At 42.8% G+C, this 24910-nt stretch overlaps 1 protein-coding gene across 5 annotated transcripts in view; it reads right to left on the bottom strand.

Annotated features, from left to right (window-relative positions):
• LOC123984887 (pleckstrin homology domain-containing family A member 5-like) overlaps positions 1-24910 on the bottom strand; it is a 165132-nt gene that overhangs the window by 50392 nt on the left and 89830 nt on the right. Inside the window, exon 4 of one of the 5 annotated variants that reach the window (XM_046072115.1) lies at positions 18600-18759. The exons of the other annotated variants lie outside the window; for them this stretch is intronic. Coding sequence (XP_045928071.1) covers positions 18753-18759 — 7 coding nt within the window. The 3' untranslated portion in view covers positions 18600-18752. Of the gene's footprint in view, positions 1-18599; positions 18760-24910 lie in introns of those variants that run through there. 5 annotated transcript variants of the gene reach the window in all.

The following is a 24910-nucleotide window of genomic DNA, read 5'->3' as shown; positions in this document are numbered from 1 at the left end:
GTGTATACGTGTATGGATGCACTTAAGTTGTGTGTAAGGGGTGGAGGTTAGTGGAAGAGAGAGAGGAAAAGAAAAAGACATAGAAAGCAAGGCAAAGAGGATCCTAAATGCAGAGTCAAGACGATAACTGTTCCTTTATCACACAGAAACAAGCAAGCAAACTTAGATACTCAGGTTATCGGAACAGTAAGAAACAGGGCATGCACCAACCTGCCTGGGTAGTAGAAAATAATAGATTTTTAGACGCAGATGCGGACTTGGACGATTATGAATCTATACACAAATGTCAATCGATTATCTAGAGGTTAACTTGATAACGGAATGAAAAAGGCGAAGTGCAGCTCCGGACCGTCTATGTTGTGAACACAACAGAGATGTGTGGTTCTCCCTGTTCGGCACAGACAGGTAGCTGTTGATTGAATGAATGTTGTTGAATGCTGCTACCAAACTTTCACATGATCAGTAAAATCAATGCGCAACTAACGTTAATGATTTTCACCTGCACAATGTGCAGCATGGGAGCGCTTAGCTAGCGTCCTCTCCTCATTCATCAAAGGACAGCTAACATTAACATTAATGTGACAGTGAAAGCAGCCAAGCAGAAGAAAATATGAGCGCTACAGTCAGGCAGTAAATGTACAGTGCAGGTCACAGTGTGTCCATTAATTAATGTCTGTTGGTCTGTCGTTTTCCAACTACTGGAAAAGTGAACATCTCCTCTTCAGGCTGCAGTCTGGAAGCTGAGCAGGATGTTTTTTAGCTGCTACTTCAAGTTCATTTGTTGTCACTCATCCACATATTCAGTAAACAAATGAACAAAATGCCGTTTCTCAAGGCCAATGGTGCTCAATACAAGATCACAATAATCAAGACAAGGCACAAACATGTAACTAAAAAAGGAACAGATATTAGAGTGGAGTGAATGTGGTATGGCTGGAGCATTGTAAAGTGTGTAGTTCATCACGTATCTGACTCTATACTAGTAACAGCAGCATTAGAAATAAAAATAGCTGCAGCAGAGGTCAGTAATAATGCTCTGCAATGTTAGCTACATTTATATGAAGTAACATTAAATATCTGCATTTCATAACTACCTACTTGTTAGGATTGTTACTAATACATCTAGATCCTGTTTGTATTACAATTGCATCGTAGCCTCATAATCGTATGAGGTGCCTAGACATTCTCACCTGCATTGAGATATCGAATTGAATTGTTGACCTGATTATCGTAATCGAATTAAATCGTGAGACTAGTAAAGATGCACACCCCTACCTTGCACCATTTCACCAGGTAGTATATGGGCAGACAGGAAATAAGGTGTATGACATGCAACAAAGGAAGTTGTGGCTGTGTGAAATGTGCCATATACATTCGGCTGTCAGGACGCCCCAGCTGGTCAACAGTTTAATAACTGCTCTAAGTCACAGCTCGTTATAGCCAAGCATGCATTGCGCTACAAGGTTCAAGGTACATTTATTTATTATTCTACAACACAGGACTGCACAGTGAAATGAAAATTGTAGCCCCCTTCACACAATATATAGAGGCTCCAGCGGACCAGCTCCACGGACCATTCAGTGGATTATCTGGGAGTTTGGTAAGGCACTGCCAAGATGGCGACGGATGGAGCTGAAATTAATTAATGCACCAGCTGAACACTGTCTATCTAATCAATTGAATTAGTACCTAATTACACTGTCCTTTTAGAAAAAAGAAAATAAAAGTTGTTTTCCTGCCCCAAATGTGTGTCACTTTACTTAAAGCAAACAATTACATATTATAAGGTCTTATAATTAGTTCATATGGTATTTTGTCCACCTGTAATATATTATACAGGGATAGATATTTTATCACTTTACTTGAAGCAAACAAAGACATGCTATATAACTTTAAACCTTACTATAAGCTATTATTCCATTTTATATCACCAATTCTAAATTGTGACTAAAGTGTATTTATAACAAGGCAGAGTCGGTGGTTAATGTGTTATGGAACATGGTCGGAGATTCTTGCCGCACATTGATATAAACTGGTATTACTATTAGTTATAAAACATTAAATCAAAAGGTCATAATACGTTATGAACTTTGCTATAACACCTAATGCATGTTTGTAAGTGATTATAACAATTGTTATAATGTGTTATGGACGCATTATATCGTGTTATAAATATATGCATAAGTCATTATAACTGACCTTCATAGAAAGTGTTACCGCATTCTCTTTATAAAACCATCCAACACACACACACACACACACACACACACAGATGCCTGTCCAAGCCCAGATCAATAGAAGTGCTTCTATCAGCACACACTCCGGGCCTGTGTAGCTTCTCTGCTATTTAATGATCACTAATTAGACAGCAGTAAAACATCAGTTGTCGACCAGAAAAGGGAAACGGGCTGTTTAAAGTACAACAGGTCAAATCCTGCAGGCACTCATACCTGCGGCTGTTGAAAGCTTTTGAATGGAAGGCTTTCATTCTAAAACACTACAACGACTACATACTGATAAATGCTATTTTCTACCCACAGTGAGAAATAGTGAAAAGACAGGGGGCCCTATGGAAACAATCTCATATGCATGGCACAAGTGCAGTCAGGGCGTATCCAACTCCACTTTTGTTAGTTTAGCAGCAAATTAAACCAATGCGAGTGATGTAAGTGTGGCTGAATGTACAGTGAGTTTTGATGTACCACCAATAGAAGTCAGGGGATGGTGGAAAGAACCACTTACAAAGAAACGCAGCACAGCAGCGACTTTGACATCAATGGGGGTGCATAGTCTTCAAATCATCAGATATTACAGATGTCTGTTACAGCCTGGCAGGAAAAGCCAAATTTACAGCAGCACTCGTCTTTGCTGAGGATATGTGGTCCTTGACTGGTGGACCCTCAGTCTACACCGTCTCCCATCCTCTGTCCCATCAACAACTCCATTGGATTGCATATGAGCAAATGCACAAATATTTAATTGAGGAGGCTGAGCGCTGCTGCGTGTCCCTATGTGTGTAACAAGCAGAGTGTTGACGTGTTGTGAACCCGCCTATGTAGGCACAACTCACAATCCGGAAAAATGCACCCTTTAAATAGCAGAGACATAGTGCACTACTGATTTCATGCCAGGCTTTTGTGCCTGACCACACCTCATTTTAACCCATAGACTCAGAACTCTAAATCCTTTAACTAGCTATGGATGGTAATTTTGGTTATAATTATATTCACAATTAGTAATCAGAGTTCCAAATTGATATTTTAGTATATTTTATGAGACTAGACTAAATAATTTTTTTTTTTTTTTATGTAAATGAATTTAGACCCTAAATGCCAAAAGTGGGCAGTCAAAAACTCCCTTCAGTCCTCACTCTTTTTACACAGCACAGAAGGCAGGAGCTCTTTTTTTTTGCTTCAGATGGTGAGGTTCTCATTTCATTCCCTGTGACTCCATTCTCACAGACCCAGATTGCTACTACCACAGATCTGCCAGCCAATGTTCAAGGCGTATTGGTTGATTCAGGCTGGTTGATGAAGCTGCTTTGACAGATGCTAACAGCAATGCTCAACTCAATCATACGTTCAAGTTCCTCTGTCTTGATGCTCTTCCCCTCTGGTTTTATATATTTGATCTTTATTGATCCAGGGAAGGCTCACTAAACATTAATCCTCTTTGTGTTGCAGTTAAGACATATTCCCACTTGTGAGCTGCCCGCTACAACAACAGCCTGCTGCAGCTGCCAGAGGTCGCATCTTGCTTCTGTCTACCTGTCTGCCTGGGTCTGGCTCTCTCTCTCCATGTAAGGCTGTGAGTAACTGCATGCAGTATACACACAGAGCGGTGGGGTAAGGGAAAAAGACTGCATGCATGGAAAAAGTGAGGCACAGATACAGGGGGATGATTGATAAAAAGGGAGAATGGAGAAGCCTTTTAATTAATTAAAACTCCAAATTCAGTCAATCCAGTCAGTCAGTGAAATACAAATCAACACCTAGCAAACATCCATCTGTCAGAGCAGCCAGTGAGTGCTGAGCTTAATGGGAGACCAACAATCTTGTTCTTGAAGCCGTGGAGAGGGGCTGTATTTCCACTGTTTGGATGGAATGCTGTCTGGGCCAAACAGACTTTGATCAGGGTGTTTCCACTGCATATTGTCAGTGTTGCACAAATCAAAGACTATTACTTCTTCTTACCAACAAAAGCTAACATCTACTGGGCCCTGACAAAATAAAGACAAAAGGGCTTTAACTTGTAGTAAGTGAATCACCACTGCAAAGCAAACATTGAGGCGACCACCAGGGTTAAGCGTTAAAGCCCATCCTAAAGTGCCTTAAGCTGCAGCTTCTGTAATTACAGCTGTTAAAGGCTGGGTATCAAACCTCAATACTGCCCAAACTGTGTCAGAAAGAGTATCATATACATCAGGTATGGAAAGATGGCATCAAATTTGGCAAGATAGTCTTAAAACTTACAGGAAGGCCCTCCGTAATGCCAGAGCAGCGTACTACTCGTCATTAATAGAGGAAAATAGGAACAACCCCAGGTTTCTTTTCAGCACTGTAGCCAGGCTGACAGAGAGTCACAGCTCTATTGAGCCAAGTATTCCCATAGCTCTCAGTAGTTACGACTTCTTGAGCTTCTTTAATGATAAAATTCTAGCTATTAGAGACAAAATTCACCAAGACCTGCCCTCAACTGGCACCGAATTATCTCTTAACTCAGGAACCTTAGAAACGGCTGTAAAACCAGATATATGTTTAGACTGCTTTGCTTCCCTCAATCTTTACCGACTAACTTCAATAATTTCTTCATGTAAACCATCAACCTGCCTCTTAGACCCCATCCCGACTAGGCTGCTTAAAGAAGTTTTACCCTTAGTCAGCACTTCTATACTAGATATGATCAATCTATCTCTATCAACAGGCTATGTACCACAGTACTTTAAAGTAGCTGTAATTAAACCTGAAATCTTCTGAAAAAGCCCAACCTTGATCCAGATGTTTTAGCCAACTATAGACCTATATCTAACCCTCCATTTCTCTCTAAGATCCTAGAGAAAGCAGTAGCTAAACAGCTGTGTGACTTTCTACAGAGCAATAGTTTATTTGAGGATTTTCAGTCAGGATTTAGAGCTCATCATAGCACAGAGACAGCACTGGTGAAAATTACTAATGACCTCCTAATTGCATCAGACAAAGGACTTGTCTCTGTACTGGTTTTATTAGATTTTAGTGCTGCATTTGATACCATTGACCATCAGATCCTATTACAGAGACTGGGTCATTTCATTGGCATTAAAGGAACCGCTCTAAGCTGGTTTAAGTCCTATTTATCAGATCAATTTCAGTTTGTACATGTTAACAATGAGTCCTCCATGCACGCCAAAGTTAGTCATGGAGTTCCACAAGGATCTGTCCTCGGACCAATCCTGTTCACTTTATATATGCTTCCTTTAGGCAATATTATCAGGAAATATTCCATAAACTTTCATTGTTATGCAGATGATACTCAGTTATATCTATCGATCAAGCCTGTTAAACTCAGATAAAACTGAAGTTATTGTTCTGGGGCCCAAGCACCTCCGTGACGAATTATCTAAAGATATAGATTCCCTTGATGGCATCGCTCTGGACTCCAGCACCACTGTGAGGAATCTTGGAGTTATCTTTAATCAGGACATGTTGTTTAACTCTCACATTAAACAAATTTCAAGGACCACCTTTTTTCACCTACGTAATATTGCGAAAATTAGGAACATCCTGTCTAAAAATGATGCAGAAAAACTAGTTCATGCATTTGTTACTTCTAGACTGGAATAGAATTTAAAATGATTCATCTTACCTACAAAGCTCTTAACGGTCAGGGACCATCTTATCTTAAAGAGCTCATAGTACCTTACTACCCCACCAGAGCACTGCGCTCCCAGAATGCAGGGTTACTTGTGGTTCCTAGAGTCTCCAAAAGTAGACTAGGAGCCAGAGCGTTCAGCTATCAAGCTCCTCTCCTGTGGAACCAGGTTCCAGTTTGGGTTCAGGAGGCAGACACCATCTCCACATTTAAGAGTAGGCTTAAGACTTTCCTCTTTGATAAAGTTTATAGTTAGGGCTGGCTCAAGTGAGTCCTGAACCATCCCTTAGTTATGCTGCTATAGGCCTAGACTGCCGGGGGATTTCCCATGATGCACTGAGGTCCTCTCTCCTCTACTTTCTCTCCCTCTCTACGCAACCTCATCCCATTAATGCATGTTACTAACTCGACTTTCCCGTAGTCTTGTGCTTTCTCGTCCCTCTCCTCTCTCCTCCTATCATTTCCTGCAGGTGTTTCTGGCTCTGAGGCTGTGGAGTCTGGATCTGTGGTTGCGAGTCACCTGCTGCCCCCGTGTTCCTGCTCGACACCCTCTGCTACAATTATTGTTACTAGTCCTATTGTTATTATAATCATTACGATTATTATCATTAACACTATTGTAAATATCTGTACCATTATTCATTTAGTCTATAGCAACATCACCTTTACTGTCTGTACCTCTGTGTGTATATTGTGTAGGCTGCCTCCCTCCCCTCTCTCTCTCCTTCCATCCCTCTCTCTCTTTCTCTCTGTTCCTCTCTTGCCCTCTCTCCCTCTCTCTCTCCCCTTCACCCCCAACCGGTGGAGGCAGATGGCCGCTCACCCTGAGCCATGGTTCTGCTCGAGGTTTCTGTCTCTTAAAAGGAAGTTTTTCCTTGCCGCTGTTGCCTAGTGCTGCTCTTGGTGGGAATTGTTGGGCTTCTGTAAATAACATCACAGAGTACGGTCTAGACCTGCTCTTTTATGAAAAGCGCTGTGAGATAACTGTTGTTGTGATTTGGTGCTATATAAATAAAACTGAACTGAATTGAAATGCTGGATTCCACTAGATATGGCATGTGGAAAGGAAAGGAGATGTTATATCATTATATTGCTCTCTTCAAAGGCGTCTCGTGCTTTGACGAGAGCGATATAACAGCTGTCTCTGGTTAAAGAAAAAAGGATAACACTAGGGATCCTTTCCATAATGTTGTCAGACACTTCACAATCTGAGCCTGTCGGCAGCAAAACCAAGCTCTTAGCACATTAACCTTTAGATCACTGGAGGTCACTCATAAGAAGGCAACATAATTCAGGACTAACTGACGTCCTCATTATATGTGAAGTATTTGGGGTTTAATATGAAATAAAGGTCATTGAAATACGGTTAGCCTCATGTTTGTACAGTCATTCTCTAGTCAAACATTGACAGAATCAGAAGGAGCTTTATTGCCAAGTAGTTTTTACACATATGAGGAATTTGCTTTGGTAATAAGGTGCTACACATGTAGACAAACACACAGTTGACATAAACAAATGTAGAAATATATAAATATGGAATAAACAATGTAAGTTATATAAAGAATAGAGAAAAACAATACAACTATTTGCAGAGGAAGAACAACGTGGCAGATATTTACATACATATTGCAACGGAAGAGAATATTGTGAATAACAACGGAAGAGAATATTGTGAATAACAACGATTAACAATTAACAAATATGTGCAATAAGCCAGGTTTGTGCATGATATGAAATGAAATGAAATAATATTTACACGTGCGGAGACATTTGCATTATCTGAAAGGGGGGGGGTGTCAGTGGGGGGCCCCGGCCTTGTTAATGAGGCTAGCTGCAGACAGGAAGAGGCTGATTTTGTGGCAAGAGGTTTTGATCCTTATGGAACGCAGCGAGGGGAGAGTCTGAAACAGTCTGTGTCCAGGGTGGGAGGAGTCAGCTGCAATCTTTCCTGCTCGCCTCAGAGTCCTGGAGGCGTACAGGTCCTGAAGTGATGGAAGATTTCAGCCAATCACCTTCTCTGCAGTGCGGATGATACGCTGCAGCCTGCCCTTGTCCCTGGCAGTGGCAGCAGCATATCAGATGGTGATGGAGGAGGTGAGGATGAACTCAATGATGGTGGTGTAGTGCACCATCATTGTCTTTGGCAGGCTGAACTTCTTCAGCTGCCGCAGGAAGAATATCCTCTGCTGGGCCTTCTTGGAGAGGGAGGTGATGTTCAACTCCCACTTGAGGTCCTGGGAAATGATGGTGCCCAGGAAGCAGGAGTCCACAGTGGTGATTGATGAGTCACACAAGATGATGGGGGAGGGTGGGGCTGGGCTCTTTCTAAAATCCACGACCATCTCCACTGTCTTCTGAGCGTTGAGCTCCAGACTGTTCTGGCTGCACCAGGTCACCAGACGGTCGATCTCCCACCTGTAGGCGGACTCACCCCCACCTGAGATGAGCCCAATGAGGGTGGTGTCGTCTGCAAACTTCAGTAGCTTGACAGACAGGTGACTGGAGGTGCAGCTGTTGGTGTACAGGGAGAAGAGAAGGGGGGAAAGAACGCAGCCTTGAGGGGATCCAGTGCTAATGGTCCTGGAATCAGAGACATGTTTTCCCAGCTTCACGTGCTGCTTCCTGTCCGTCAGGAAGTCTGTGATCCATCTGCAGGTGGAGTCAGGCACGTCCAGCTGAGAGAGCTTGTCCTGCAGCAGGGCCGGGATGATGGAGTTGAAAGCAGAGCTGAAATTCACAAACAGGATCCTGGTGAGGGTTCCTGGGGAGTCCAGGTGCTGGAGGATGTAATGAAGGGCCACGTTTACTACATCATCTACAGACCTGTACAGCTGGAATCCAGCCAGCTGCAGCGTGGATTCCGGTATCAGTTCACATAGCCATGTCTCCGTGAAGCACACAACAGAAGATGAATAAAAGTCTCTCTTTTTCCCCACCAGTAGCTGAAGTCTCTTCAGTTTGCTGCACAGTGAGAGAAATATTGCCGGTAGCAGTGTTCGAGTCCCCGCCGGCGGAGACGAAAGAGCGAACCAGCTCTTTTTTCTCTCCTATGGTGTTTCATGGCCCGAACAGCAGCGAGCATGCCCTTCTCCAAAATGTCTGATGACAGAAAAGCGGGAAACAAATCTGCAGGTGTTGTTTCGCTGATGTTCATGAGCTCTTCTCTGGTGAAAGAGCTCCAGGAATCACAGCTGAACAGTGAGTTAACACACAAAAACAAAACAAAACAGAGCACACCTAACACTGCGGCAGCTATACGCAGTGCCATCATCATTACTAATTAGGGCCCGAGCACGACCGTGCGAGGTCCCTATTGAATTTGCTAAGATTATATTTTTTTTTCCTGCAAAGTAGGCTCAAATGACATGGCCTAAACATACTCGAAAACTCACCAAAATTAGCAAACATGTCAGAACCGGTGAAAAATTTCGTATTCTACAAGTTTCGCACATGGGCGTGGCAAAATGACTCGCTAGCGCCACCTAGAAAATTGGAAAAGATTAGCCCCTCGTTCACGTTCAACCTACATGTACGAAATCTTCTGGGGACATGTAGCATATCAAGACGCACAAAAAAGCCTCAAGAACCCATAGCCTAAAGTCAACAGGAAGTCGGCCATTTTGAATTTTACGTCAAATTTTGGATGATTTAGACACTTCTTACTTTAACGAACTCCTAGGGATTTAGTCCGACCGACTTCAAATTTCTGTTTTGCCTTCTAAAGGCATTGAAGATGAAAAGTTGTGCTATTTGCGAGTTTTCGTCAATGGGTGTGTCCGTGGCGTGGCATCAAAGATCAACTCTTCGCCATGACACAGGAAGTTGTTGTAACTTCAGTGTACATGCTCACATCTGCACCAAACTGTACATCTAGGATGAGAGTCCCGCCCTGAACACATGTACATGCCGACATTCACCCACAGTCATAGCGCCACCTGCTGGCAACAGAAAGTGACTTTTAACGAAGCAGCCCCCACCGCATGTTTCACCTACGTGCATGAATTTTCTGTGGTACGTGTATCTTGTCCAGACGCACAAAAAAGCCTCTTGGAGCGATGCCCTAAAACCAACAGGAAGTCGGCCATTTTGAATTTTACGTCAAATTGGATGATTTAGACACTTCTTACTTTAACGAACTCCTCCTAGGGATTTAGTCCGACCGACTTCAAATTTGTGCTGTGCCTTCTAAAGGCATTGAAGATGAAAAGTTGTGCTATTTGCAAGTTTCCGTCAATGGGTGTGTCCGTGGCGTGGCGTCAAAGATCAAGTCTTCGCCATGACACAGGAAGTTGTTGTAACTTCAGTGTACATGCTCACATCTGAACCAAACTTTACGTGCTTGATAACTGTCCCATCCCGAAGACATCTACACGCCAATACCGATTTATATTCATAGCGGCAAGTGCTATGTAGCTCCACATAGGGGACACAGGAAGTGACATATAGCACCTTCATGCGGCGTCGGAACCGCGTAGCAAATTCACAGCCGCACCGGCAGAGCTCCAGAATGTGCAACTCGGCCGGCTCACACCTGGACGCGCTACAAGTGCGAGGGCCCGCCCAACGCTGCTTGCAGCTTTAATGTTCAATTTATTATTGTATTTAAGATAGAATCGGTGTTGCAGTGCTGTGTAGTGACTTAACCTGCAGGGAGAATACTCCTTTCATCCTGGAATTGATTATGATGACTAAGCAGGCAGAAGTGAAGGCATCATAGTTGAAGAGATCAGAGCAGACCACACGCCTTATGAATTTATATTTCTATTACACAATTCACATTTCTTCACATCTGAACTTAAACCCACGTCTACACTATTGTGATGAGCAATCCATTTCCTAACAAGATAATAGGAAAGTCATTTTCAGTCAGGCTGGCTCACTAACATGATAATGGCCACCTTTTATTTCCCAATAAATCCTGCTTGAAACTAAATGAGAAAGGGATCATGACACCAGAACATCATTTGCTACTTTGCTTCATTCTTCCTCTTTTCCTGGAAATTGGTGTTGTGGTAGAGTGAGGGGGGAAGAGGCAGAACAATACAAACACTTGCACATTTCTGTGCAGTGGCCAATTGAAGCATTTCTGTGTGACAGTCAGACACAGGAAGGAATGCTAGCAGAAGAACTGGTTGACTTGTCTGCTTCGGTAACAGTTTACATTCTGCAGAACACAGGGGCTATGATGACTTAAGGCTGTTTTTAATAAACAGAAACTTGCATACACATATAAGCCTGTTTTGTTGCTTTGGTTTTGGTAATCTGGAGACAGAAAACCTGAATGAATGAGAGTTAAGGGCCTTTGGGTTAGGTGTCAAGGAAGCACGCAACACAGTCAGAGCGAGACTGTAAGCTGGCATCAAGGAGGAAAAAGAGACATCAGTACATCATCTCACAGCAGATGTGAGAAGAGTTCTGCTGAGAATGAATCTGAGTAAAGCTGCATGACCTGATAACATCACATTATATGTCACTGAGGGTTCCCACCTGCTTCAAGACAGCCACCATTATCCCTGTTCCGAAATAGTGGAGATGTATCGATAGATCGGCCGGTGACCGGAATCTGCCATTTTGGTGATTAATCATGTCCATGTCCAAATTTACACAAAAGATACAACCCACTATGGTTCACGTCATGCGCACAGCAGCACAGACCGTAATCGCATGTTGTCATAGCCACACATAGACGCTAAAACATATCGGCCATATGGACGTTCTTCACCATGAGTGAAGAAGACCCAAAGTTTGCAATTTGTAACACCTGTAAGTAGGGCTTCGCGATATGACAATATATACATAATTTGACAATAGATAAAATATCTAAAAAAATTATGTTCTATCGTTTATTTCGTTGTGTTGCAGATTCAACACTTACGAGGGGACGACGCTTTGCACCGCGGTAGTTTTACGTTGGATATTCGACATCTACCAAATATCTAACGTAAAACTAATGTCCAACTTGAAACTAACTTCACATCGGTCCGTTCTTCCACACATGCCGGTGTTTCAGGGAAGAAATTTGCATTAACAATAAACAAACATGGAGGAGAGTAAAGAGTATCCATAACTGAATAATACTGAACAGGAGGACTCAGATAATGCAAGCAAAAACGAGCCACTCAACACTACTCCAGCTGTTCCAGCCATGATGTGTGTGTCTGGTAATGTTAAATGAATTGCCCACGGACATTCAGCTTACTTTCTAGGTCACCAAGACATGCTATTGTTGTGTTGTTAGCTATAGCAGCAGGAGAGTTGTATCGCTGTCTGAAATTGCTATGCTGCTCTGGGGCCGTCTCGTTCTCTCATGTTAACTTTGCACCAGCAAACAGCAACAGTTTGCTAACCTAAAACCTAGCTAAGGTTAGTTAAATTACTTGCTGTGCCCTTGTTCATAGTATTAGTCCTGGTGGTGGATTTCTCCAGAATAGCTTACCCTACCTTTTAGTCATATTGCGCAGTCCTACCAGTAAGGCCAAAAAGCCATGCCGAGAAAAAGAGTTTAGTTTTCTCTTTAAACAGTGGATGGTTCTTGGTGTAAAATTGCTTAAATGTGCTGCTAGTTTTGCTGAGTAGCTTGCTGCTTTTACAAAGTGCAGTTTCTGTAGGTTAATGACTTACCAACTGCAGTTGCACTTCAAAAGACCTTACCCCATACTGGGATTGATACATTTGTAGAAACAGAAGTGAATCTGTTCCATGAGATGGTGAAAGTGATGAATGTCATAAAGGCTAAAGAAATGCTTCAACAAATGCTGGTGGTACACAAAACCACGTGTTGGAAAAATTGAGGGTAGTGCTAGAGGAAAGGTCATGGGTTATTAAAATAAAAAGGATTTCTCCCTTTGGGAGTATGAATATGCTCTGCTAATTTCATGGCAATGTGCCAAGGGGCAGTAGAGAAAAAGTAGCATGTGGCATGTCCAAAAAGACTTGCTGCTTTGGACCAAAGTGTTAAAATTGACTAACCAAAAACTACCACGGCTTGCTCACAACAGCACAACTAACATGACCCCCGTGACTCCTCCGCTCAGCTTCAGCCACAGTCCACTACTTCTTTCCCCCCTCCTCAGAGCTGGCCAGCTCCACCCCCTCCCCTTTTCTTTCCATCACAGAGAGGGAAGTCAACGGTCTTTTCAGGAGGCAGAAACCCTGCAAAGCAGCTGGGCCAGACTCTGTCTCCCCATCCACCCTGAAGCACTGTGCTGATCAGCTGTCTCCGGTGTTCACAGACATTTTTAACACCTCACTGGAGACATGCCATGTGCCAGTCTGCTTCAAAGTCTCCTCCATCATCCCTGTCCCCAAGAAACCAAGGACCACAGGACTAAACGACTACAGACCCGTCACCCTGACCTCAGTGGTTATGAAGTCCTTTGAACGCCTTGTGTTGTCCCACCTAAAATCCATTACAGACCCACTCCTGGACCCCTTGCAGTTCGCCTACAGAGCCAACAGGTCTATAGACGATGCAGTAAGCATGGCCCTTCACTTCATCCTCCAGCACCTGGACTCCCCAGGAACCTATGCCAGGATCTTGTTTGTGGATTTCAGCTCTGCTTTTAACACCATCATCCCGGCCCTGCTGCAGGACAAGCTCTCCCAGCTGAGCTGCAGATGGATCACAGACTTCCTGACGGACAGGAAGCAGCACGTGAAGCTGGGAAAACATGTCTCTGATTCCAGGACCATCAGCTCCGGATCTCCTCAAGGTTGCGTTCTTTCCCCCCCTTCTCTTCTCCCTGTACACCAACAGCTGCACCTCCAGTCACCTGTCTGTCAAGCTCCTGAAGTTTGCGGACGACATCACCCTCATTGGGCTCATCTTTGGTGGGGATGACTTCTACACCGCCATCATTCCTCCATCACCATCTGGTACGCTGCTGCCACTGCCAGGGACAAGGGCAGGCTGCAGCGCATCATTCGCTCAGCAGAGAAGGTGATTGGCTGCAATCTTCCTTCTCTTCTGGACCTGTACGCCTCAAGGACTCTGAGGCATGCAGGAAAGTCATCCCGGTCACAAACTGTTTCAGACTCTCCCCTCTGGCAGGAGGCTGCGGTCCATCAGGACCAAAACCGAGCCTCATTAACAAGGCCCGGGTCCCCCACTGACACCCCCCCCCTTGCAAATGATACAAATGTCTCTGCACATGTAAATACTGTTTCATCTCGTGTCGTGCACAGACCTGGCATGTTGCACATATTTGTTGTTGATTGTTGATCTTGGTTGTTGTATATTTTTATGTTGCCAGTTTATATATTTATATGTACACAATATTCTCTTCCGTTGCGTTACTTCTGCACAGTACAGACCCAGAATAATGCACATATATCTGCAACGTTGTTCTTCCATTCCATATTTCTACATTTATTTATGTCAACTGTATGTTTGTCTACGTGTAAAGCTCCTTCAAATTCTGATTCTGAACATAAATCATAAAACATCCACTGTTTGGCATAAAGTGTTTGTCATGTTCTGACTGGAAAGAATAGTTTTTTTATCGTGATAACATTTTTGGCTATATCACTCAGCCCTATTTGCAGGTGACACAGCCCACGTGTGTGCTGGTGTACAGTTTACAAAAAAACAGGCCAATGTAGAGCTAAGAGACAGAAACTCCGCAATTTATCACTGAAAAATGTATTAATCTGGCCAGATATTTCACCTATCCCACTGCAGTCTATTCCAGAATTCATTCATTTAGTTAGCCATGTGTGTGCATGGTAATCAGTTGTGTCCGTCAGGTGACTCCTCTAATCTTACAACAGCCCTAAATGTGGTTACACTCCTCTCCTCCCTGTGAGAGGCAGAGTGAGGGTGAGCCAAACAGAAAGAGTAGCTAATTAGCAGCCTCATCATGACTGCTCTCTGATGATCTGTTTTTACTACTCTCTCTGGACAACAGGATTGTAGAGGCAAGGCGGCGCTGGGAGATCTCTCTGGGAAAGTCAGCGAAGGAAAATCCATCATTTAGGAAAAGCTTGTTAACATTTCAACATGTTCACATTTGCAATTGCTCAACATGGAGGGCCTTTCTGACTGTCACAATTGAATACACCAGTATACAATAGGAATACAATTCAACAAATACAATTAAAGGATAATTCAGGATTACTATTTCAATCTTATTTTCAGGTGAGACACGGCAGGCAAAAATATTGTTTTATCATGCACTGGTTAATTTTAAGATTGTGGGCTACTGTGCGTCCTTAACATTTCATCTTACAGACAAGTGAGGGAAAAAGTCAGAAATATACCTTCGGTAGTTTATTTTTATTTGACAGGAGCACAAAGTAGTACTGACAGCCATAATTTCAACTTGTGGCAAAATGGTGCAACGTTTTTAATGGACATTTAGCATGTGAAAGTACAAATTACACATTTGTGTGCACAGTGGCAAATCAATATCCAAAAAACACCTTTTTTTAATGCAAATTCAGAAAGTATTCATTATTGGTCACTTGATAGGCACACAGTCTTGTTACATATCACCATTAGCAGTACAAATAAATACATGTTTTCCACCAGGGCAGTAAAATGTGAAGTTTAGCTGCTGATCTGAGCTTCCCTGCTGTTACCGCGTAACAATTGGCCTTACACTAAAACAGCAAGGGGAAAGTACATCACACAAAATATAAGGTAATGAGCGGATCTGATACCTGCTGAGGTGATTACAGCCAATGGCCTGCTTACTTTCGTTAAACAACCCCTACATAAACCAGATAAGCAATCAAACTGCACCTGTATACACTTGACAACATTTTACATTAACGAAAAAAGTTTGAGGGTAAAGGGTTTAACAACGTGTATTTAGAGATATATCAGGTTTAGACCCTGTCGGGCAGCACACAGGTATTTGTCACTGGAGGCATGGCCACACTCCGACACATCAACCATTGCAAACATTGTCACCATTTCCCACACACATTTACCCATCAAAACCCCAATGTCCTAGCACATCAAATTTTAATTCAAATACTTAAATTGTCCGGATTGAACTAGATGTCCTCTGCGGTAAGAAGAAGAAGAAGAAAAAAAAAAAAATTAAAAAAGAAGCGTGGTGAGACACCGCAGTCAATAATATTCCACAGTTAGCTTACGCAACCTCGTCACAGTCTGTTTAGCCGATGGGATGATGTGTAGTCCAGAAAAGTCCCAACATGTAATCCACCAAAAAGAGTTTCTTTCTTGAGGTCATCTGGCCACCATTACACAGAGCCCACTAAACTCCGACCGCTTCACCTGTTACACTCCAGAGTTCCCCCCTAAATGTCACTTCCCACTCTCCTTTTAAAACCTATCCGGTGGCAAAACAATAATGAGGGGGAAAAATACATGAAGGAAAGTCCTTATAACAATCCATGATTACTCCACAGGCCTCTGATAACACAGTTCCTTTTTTACATGTGAAGGAAAAACCAATAAACACAAAGCATGTTTACCATCACATTAAAAGCCGTATATGAAGGCAGAATAGGTGACTATTACAACCATTTCATTGGCAATAACATTCATCATCTGTTTCAGGAAGGTAAAGGCACATTTCTGTCCACGTTGCAAAGCCATGACAGAGGCTGGAGAAGAACTACATGAAATTACAATCCAACAACATATTTTTTCTGCCAGCGCAGTAAAAGTTTAGCTGGCTGATCTGAGCGTCCATGCTGGAAGCTGCAGTTTTATTGCCAATTAGTGATCAGCTGATTGTCTCACAAACCTTACAAAACCAAAACAGAGCTCTGGAGAGAGAAATTAACTACATAAAACTAATCTAACGACATATTTTTTCTATCAGGGCAGAAAAAGTTTAGCTGTCTGATTTGAGCTTTCAGCTGTAAGCTACCGTTTTATTGCCAATTACTGATCAGCTGATTGTCTCACCAATGTAACTGACAAAGCCAAATCAGAGCGCTGGAGAGAGAGTCACTACATGAATTAATCCAACAACATATTTTACACCACAAGCCAAAGCCAGCGCTGGAGAATAAACCAATGCAACTAACCGTACATGATTTTTCTACCAGGTCAGTAAAAGTTTAGCTGGCTGATGCTTCCATGCTCTAAGCGAACGTTACGGTTTTATTGCCAGTTAACGTTACTGATCAGCTGACTGTCTTGCTAACATAATCGGCAAAGCCAACCCACAGGCTGGAGAATAAGTAGGTGATATGAAATTAATGCAACTACTGATTTCACACCACTGACAGGGGAAACACCTCACGTCTGTCGGTGATTATGGCCAGCTTCAAGCTAAAGCTATAAAACAACAGTTTTCATTTGCATTTGCAAGTCTGACAAGGTTAAGTTAATTACCTGACCAGCAGAAAACAGACAACTTCAGCTCCGCTTTAAAAACATCTGTCCCACATTATAGCCTTCCATCTGGGAAAATCCACATCTGTGATTTCTGCCGTCAGCTGTTTGTATCTGTACCGGTCTGGCTTCATGGTAGAAAGATCCACAGGCTGGTGGCTCTCGTGCTAAATAACACCAGAATAAACCTAATAAACCAGAATACTACTCAACTGTTTATTATTATTATTATTTCCTCTTCTTCTTCTTCAGACCCATTTAATAGAGTGACAGATGTCGAGGAGAAGAAGAACGTCGTGATGACAAAATACTCTCTAGTGCTGTTTGTTCGTTGTCGGTTATTGCAGAAACATGACGACAAAATACGGCGACCTCCATAGAAGAGGGTGCCCGCGGTTATGTAGATAAAAATGTCTCATTCTAAAGGTAATAAAAACATAATGCTTCATTATTTAAGGTCTTTATACACCACTGAAAACATAGTTATGGATCTTATATTGCATTTCTGTCAATAGATCTTCAGAAATATTACACACTGAACCTTTAAAGTCAATTTTATAATCTGTAATTTTACTTTCACTTAAAGGTTCAGTGTGTAATATTTCTGAAGATCTATTGACAGAAATGCAATATAAGATCTATAACTATGTTTTCAGTGGTGTATAAAGACCTTACATAATGAACCATTACGTTTGTTGTGTTTGTTGCGATGCAATGTTTCTACAGTAGCCCACAACAGACAAACAGCGCTACAGAACGCGTTTCATCACTACATTCTTTTTCTTGTTGTAGAAATCTGGTAGTGTAGATGCTCATCACTACGGTGAATACATACGCTCGAATAAGAAGTAATGATATACAGCAGGGGTCGGAAGTTTTGCATCTGAGCTATTTTTTTTTATTCATGACATGGTGGGTGAGAATATAAGGCATAATATTTTAACTAAATGTTATGGCGTTCAGTTAGCTCAGTTAGTGTAAAGTGCAGGACTCACCTACAAGGTTGTGTGATCGAATGCACATCACATTTTTTCCACTTCAAGAAATTAATTATATGGTGACTGTTTTACGTGCTCACAATAAAGCATGTGCTACAGTGTGTGTGTTCTGGTGTTTGATCCGTATCCATCAACCTACTGACTCTATTTAGAAAGAGACAAAGACACAGGTTGGCTGAGATATCAATGAGCCCATAAAACACACACTAGCTGGCATGCAGTAAATATAATGACCAGCAGACACGTTAGCCTAGTGGAAGGGGAGCTCACAATCAATGGGCAAGGGGAAAGTTTATCCCACACACCAGGATGAGCTCTAAGCCAGACCATCAGAACAGAACAAAAAAGAAAACCACTAGTGGTAGTGACTCACTACCTGCAACCCAAACAAAAAACAACTTTGTACAGTTGTTGCATTCATATTATTTTGTACACATGTATGTTTAAATGATGATAGAAAACATGTTCAAATCCAAAAACTACGCAGCCGATCCCTACCTGTGTCTCCCCGGCTAAGTTAGCCTACCCCTAACGTTACATGGGGCTCTCCGCGTAACAGCAGACGCCGTCCTGATCCCGAAATGTAGGCTTATTTAGGTCCTATGAAATAAATAAATCGAAAAATAAGGACATTTATTCTTTCATTTTAGTTAAACCTACAATACAGTTTTAGTTAGTTTTTTTGTAAAGCCTTGTTTTTATTTTAATTGCAGTTAACGACAGTGTTTTTTCACATCTAGTTTTCGTTAACGATAATAACCTTGGGCAGAGGACACTTAGGGGAATCACGTTTTCTGGCGGCTCTTTCAGAGGTGTGTCAAGCAGGCTACAGACTCTTTTTAATGTCATTCAGAATTTTTCAACTTAAAAGCTCTCAATTCAACTTGATATAAAGCATTGCTGCAAAAAATTTTCTTGCTCTATTATTTTACAGGCAAAATAACTCCAGAGGGAGTGATTATGTGAGTAACTGTCATGACTGAGATCTATTTCAGCACTGTTATCAAATTATTGGACCCCGCTTACAACCCTCGAGCCACGGTGGGGCGCCCGGGCCGCCTCGCATGCCCTCTGCGGGGCCAGGGGGGCGGCTTGCACCGGGAGGCTTGGACCCCGCTTACAACTGCTTGCAGTTCTAGTTAGGGATCCAAGCCCGAAGTTTTTCACTTTCAAATTGCAGTAACTCCCGCATACGAAGACGGATATCAAAAACCTTATATTAGATATATACACGTTCGGGGGATCGAGCTGAATCTCATGGTATAGGCCACGCCCATTTCCGCCCAACTTTTTTTTTTCACAAAATTGCGAAAACTGAAAAACCTATTTCAATTAACTCCTCCGAAGCAGCAAGTCTGATCACCATGAAACTTGGCACGGACCATCTCTGGACCGAGCCGATAAAAGTTTGTACAAATTTTGATCCGCCAAAAAACGTCCGAATTATAACTAACAAATGTTTGCGCAAACGCTAAAAACAGGATGTGATGTCAGATCTTACGTTTGCAATGGGCGATCTCCACCAAACTCGGGGACCTTATCTGTCATGCCTTCCCGAGGGGCTGTGTGAAATTTCGCGTCAATCGGCCTCTAGGTGGCGCTATTAATTGGAAATCAAATAACACTCCCATAGACATACATTAATTTCACATCTCCATAAACGCAAGCCCCTTTCATTTATAACTCTGCTCATTTATTCTCCACGGGCCCCCCGATGGGGCACCCGGGCCAACTCGCATGCCCTCCGCGGGGCCAGGGGGGCGGCTTGCACCGGGAGGCTTGGACCCCGCTTACAACTGCTTGCAGTTCTAGTTAGGGGTCCAAGCCCGAGTGGGCTGGGAACCCGCGAATGCTGATGAAAGTTTGTAGAGGAAATTTTGATCCGACTAAAACTGTCACAATTATAGGCTAACAAATGTTTGCGAAAAACACTACTAACAAGAACTGAGGTCATATCTTAGGTTTGTAATGGCCAATCGACATCAAATTTGGAGCAGTAATGTGGGACGCCCCCCTGAGCGCCTGTGCAAAATTTGATGCAACTAGCCCCTAGGTGGCGCTATTTAATCCGAAAAAATTGTTCCTCTGTAACCACAAGTCACATTGACATGAAACCAGAGCCGAACTGTTCAGCATGCTCCCCGTACTACAGCCAGCAAAGTTGACCCAAATATGCCCATTGATTTTCAACCAAAGGACATTTTGCCTCATAACTACGCGCCATAACATCACACATTCATAAAACTTATGTCTACGTGTTTGGCCGATGCTGACGATTAAAATCTCCAAAAGTAGAATGGGAGCCAGAGCGTTCAGCTATCAAGCTCCTCTCCTCTTCCAGTTTGGGTTCAGGAGGCAGACACCATCTCCACATTTAAGAGTAGGCTTAAGACTTTCCTCTTTGATAAAGCTTATAGTTAGGGCTGGTTCAAGTGAGTCCTGAACCATCCCTTAGTTATGCTGCTATAGGCCTAGACTGCCGGGGGACTTCCCATGATGCACTGAGCTCCTATCTCCTCCTCTTCTCTCCCTCTATATGCAACCTCATCCCATTAATGCATGTTACTAACTTGACTTACTACCTTTCCCGTAGTCAGTAGTAAGTAGTAGTAATATTATTAGTTACTAATCCAAGTAACTGCATTACTGAACGCGCCATCCTAGACGTGAATGGGCGACTGCACGTTATGTAAGCAGCACCAGACCTTCTGTTGTTCAAGTCAGCTGCTAGCCAAAAAGCTAAAGGAAGAATGGAGAACGAGGGAAAGAGGCGTTCTTTCGACAGCTGTAAGTAATAAAGCTGAACTGAATAGTTAAAAAAAGTAGCTACTGCTATTATTGTGTCAGTCTAAGTTGCAAAGAACATTGTCATCTGTTGTAAACTTTGTGCGAGCAGCAAAAAGCTTTCAACCATGACCAATTCTACATTTAATTTATTGAAGCATCTGCTAAAGCAGCACAGCAATGTGAAACTTACAGAAAGAAACTCCGGCCGTTACTGCCGGTGATGCTTGAACTCATCAGGAGAGAGTGACGTAAAGCAAGGTAACGTTTTGTAAAAATACTGAATATTGCTCTGATAAATAAATGTGCAGAAAAACAGTAGTTCAAAAGTCAGATTTACTTGCTTTATTTTTTTTTTTTCAGCTGGTGGCGTTAACAAACGTAATCTGTTTTGTAAAACCATACTCCTTGCTGCTATGAATATGATATTAGTTAAAAAGTCGGGAGAGACTGCTTTGTTTGGGGGGGAGGGGGGTGTAGTATAGTAACGTAACGAGTAACGTAAGTAGTTACTTTGATCACCCAGTAATAAGTAAAGTAATATTATAATATGCCGCTCTTTGAATTCTTTAAACAAAGTTGGCATGTCTGTCGGTGAGATGCTTTTCTATTTTGGACGTGTTGCCTCTCTTGGTCTGTGTGGGTTTGAAACATCTTTTACAGACGGTATTTGTGGAGTCCATGGAGCTTGCCGTCACTGTCGGCTACATACACTATATAATTCCATAGTTTGCTCCGTGCGTCTGCTTTGATGACAAGAGCTTGTGCTTGTAGCCATGTCTCTCCTGGAGCTGTGGTATAAGCCACACCCACTTTGACTGCAGGGAGGTGGAGCAGAGCGGCACTGGATGCAGCTACACACACACACACACACACACACACACACACTCTGCTCGCAGCAGCTCTCATTAAAACACTACCATTGGTGAAGTATCAATACCAATTAAACGTTGTATTGTATTGATTTTTGTGGCAGGGTATTGTGATACCTTTCTAGTATCGGTATACCGGGCAAGACTAGTTGGTAGGTGGATTTTGTTCCCTTCGGACAGAGCCATGCTAGCTGTTTCCAGTCTTTGTGCTAAGCTAAGATATCTGGCAGCAGGCAGTAGACATAAGAGTATCATTCATCTAACACACATTTCCTAAAATCTGGAACTATTCCTTTAACCATGCTTTTGGTATGGATTCAGCATCCCCCCCTGCCTTGGCTCATAAAGTTTGGCATGCTAATATCTTTTTCTGCAAATACTTCTGTTATGTCACAGGCACTAACTCTACACACTAGTCCCACTTTTTCGTTGGATAAATAAGAGCTGAATTTTGTTTTACTTTTTATCTTTCTACATGTTCCACAGCAGCACACAGCATTTCCTGCCTAAAGGCACTTTGATGAATCTAAGCTAACAGGCTGCTATGTGACGAACACATCCAAAGTGAAGAAAATCCTCTGTGTTCTCGCTGTAAATCTGGAAGGTGTGCGTTTGGCTTAGTGTGTACTTCAGAGGGGATGTTTGGCAGAGACGAGGTTAAACTGAGCCAAGATTGTCTTTATATCCTGTCAACTGTCAACCAAGAATTCACACACCACAATGAAGCAAAATCTGCACGTACCAACTCTTACACACAGTTCTGGTGATGCCAGTACACACAGCGGCTGAGAGACCGAGGGAGAGACTCGTCCATGCTTCAGAGACAGCAGAGCCAGGTTTCTCTCGATGTGTGGCTTGCAGATAGCTTCTGCAAGCTCTGCTGCTGCTTATGACAGAAAATACTCATCTTTCCTTCTCTTCTTCCAAATCTTCTCTAGTCATCTCCTCTTATCTAAGAAGTGTTCCTCTTCTCCCTCTCTCCTCTTCCAGGCCGTCCCCTCTCCTTTTTTACCCCTCAATTCAACACCTTATTCAAAGTGACTCTACTTTTCTCCTCTTGGAACCACTCTCCAAAACATATTTCCTGTCCTCTTTTTCTACATTTACTCCTCTTGCCTCTTCAAGTGACTCATGTCTTCTCCCCTGCTCTCCTGAGAGAAGTACTCCTCTCTTCACCTGCACATCTCCAGCCCTCTCCTCTTCTCTTCCAGCTTCAAATGCCTTGCCTTCCTTCTATTCCTCTCCTCTTCTGTTCTCAAAAAAGACTAATTTCAGAATCAGAAACAAGATTTAGAAGAAAGTAGTTTTTACACGTATGAGGAATTTATTTTGGAGATAAGGTGGTACAAATAGATAAAGACAAACATACAATCGAATAAATGTAGAAATATATAAATATGATAGATTGACAAAATCTAAAATATAGAAGAATATCGATTAACACTTAACAAACAACAAATATGTGCAATATACCGGGTATGTGCAATGATGTGAAATGAAAGAATATTTACATGTGCAAAGATATGCAGTATTTGAGAGGGAAGGGGGGAGTGTCAGTGAGGGACCCGGGCCTTGTTAATGAGGCTAGCTACAGAAGGGTAGACGCTGTTTTTTTGATGAGAGGTTTTGGTCCTGATGGACCGTAGCCTCCTGCTAGAGGGGAGTGACTGAAACAGTTTGTGACCGGGATGGGAGGGGCCAAAGCCACAATCTTTCCTGCTCACCTCAGAGTCCTGGAGGTGTACAGGTCCTGAAGAGATGGAAGATTGCAGCCAGTGACCTTCTCTGCAGAGCGAATGATACGCTGCAGCCTGCCTTGTCCAGCAGCAGGGCCGGGATGATGGTGTTGAAAGCAGAGCTGAAATCCACAAACAGGTTCCTGGCGTAGGTCATTTAGTCCTGTGGTCCTTGGTTTTTTGAGGACAGGGAAGATAGTGGAGGCGTGTCCCCAGTGAGGTGTTAAAAATGTCTGAACACCAGGGACAGCTGACAGCAGCAGAACTGGTTTAGCAGAGTCGTTAATGGAGTGGGGGGCTTTGGGTTTGTAGTTTTTGATCGTCCGATTGTGATCTGTCTGAACCCCCTCCAGACAGAAGTCGCGTCGTTTGCAGAGAACTGGTGTTGAAGTTTCTGTGAGTATAGTCGTTTAGCATCTCGCTCCTCCTTGCTAAACCTGTACTTTAACGCCCTGCACCTGGCCCCCACTCACTAAATGCCTTCTCCTTTTCCAAACTTAAAGGAGACCTATTATGACTTATCTACAATGTTGGATGTTCATGTTAAACATGGCCATAGCTTAAAAAAATTAGGTTAAAGTATTTAAAAGAAATCCCTGTGAGCAAAAACCTCAGATTTCCTCCTGTTCTGAACGCTCTGTTTTTAACTGCTTTTTCTACCAAGAGCTCCGTTCTACGTAATACCGAGCCAGAAGGAGCTGGTGTTCCATATATGGGCATATCAACGGCCCAGCAGCGGCCCAGCAACGGCTAAGTCTGCCTGTTCTGCCCAGCAACAACAACAGCCTGGTAACATGCTTCAGGTTTTGGACAATCAGAAGACAGCGGGCTTTGAGAGGGGGGGCCTTACACACACCGGAGCATTTGCAGCTTGTATCACACAGAGGCTGAAATGAAGCCCTACATGAAGAGTCAGTATAAGAAAATCAAATATTTTTTTGAACTTTGAATCATGCAAAGCTGCCATACAGGAGTCACAGAACTACAATATAGGACTGGAAAAGCAGTTTAATAGGTCTCCTTTAAGTGTCTGAGCTTAGCTGTGAACCAGGGTTTGTCATTGTTATAACTCACCCTGGTCCGTGATGGTACACAGCTGTCCTCATAGAAACTGTTGTAGGATGTCACAGCATCAGTAAACTCATCCAGAATGTTAATGGCGGTCCTGAAAAAATCCCAGTCAGTGCAGTCCAAACACGCCTGAAGGTCCGCTGCAGAGTTTTAATTCATGGGAGGACACCACAAAGGAAGCCACTGTGGTACAAAAAAAACAAAAAAAAAACAAAAAAAACAGCTGCACATCTGAAGTTTGCAAAAGAGCGCCTGGATGTTCCACAGCACTACTGGCAAAATAGTCTG

This window comes from Micropterus dolomieu, linkage group LG16 (genome assembly GCF_021292245.1).
Source record: "Micropterus dolomieu isolate WLL.071019.BEF.003 ecotype Adirondacks linkage group LG16, ASM2129224v1, whole genome shotgun sequence".
Taxonomy (NCBI): domain Eukaryota; kingdom Metazoa; phylum Chordata; class Actinopteri; order Centrarchiformes; family Centrarchidae; genus Micropterus; species Micropterus dolomieu.
This window is presented reverse-complemented; position numbering and strand designations above follow the sequence as displayed.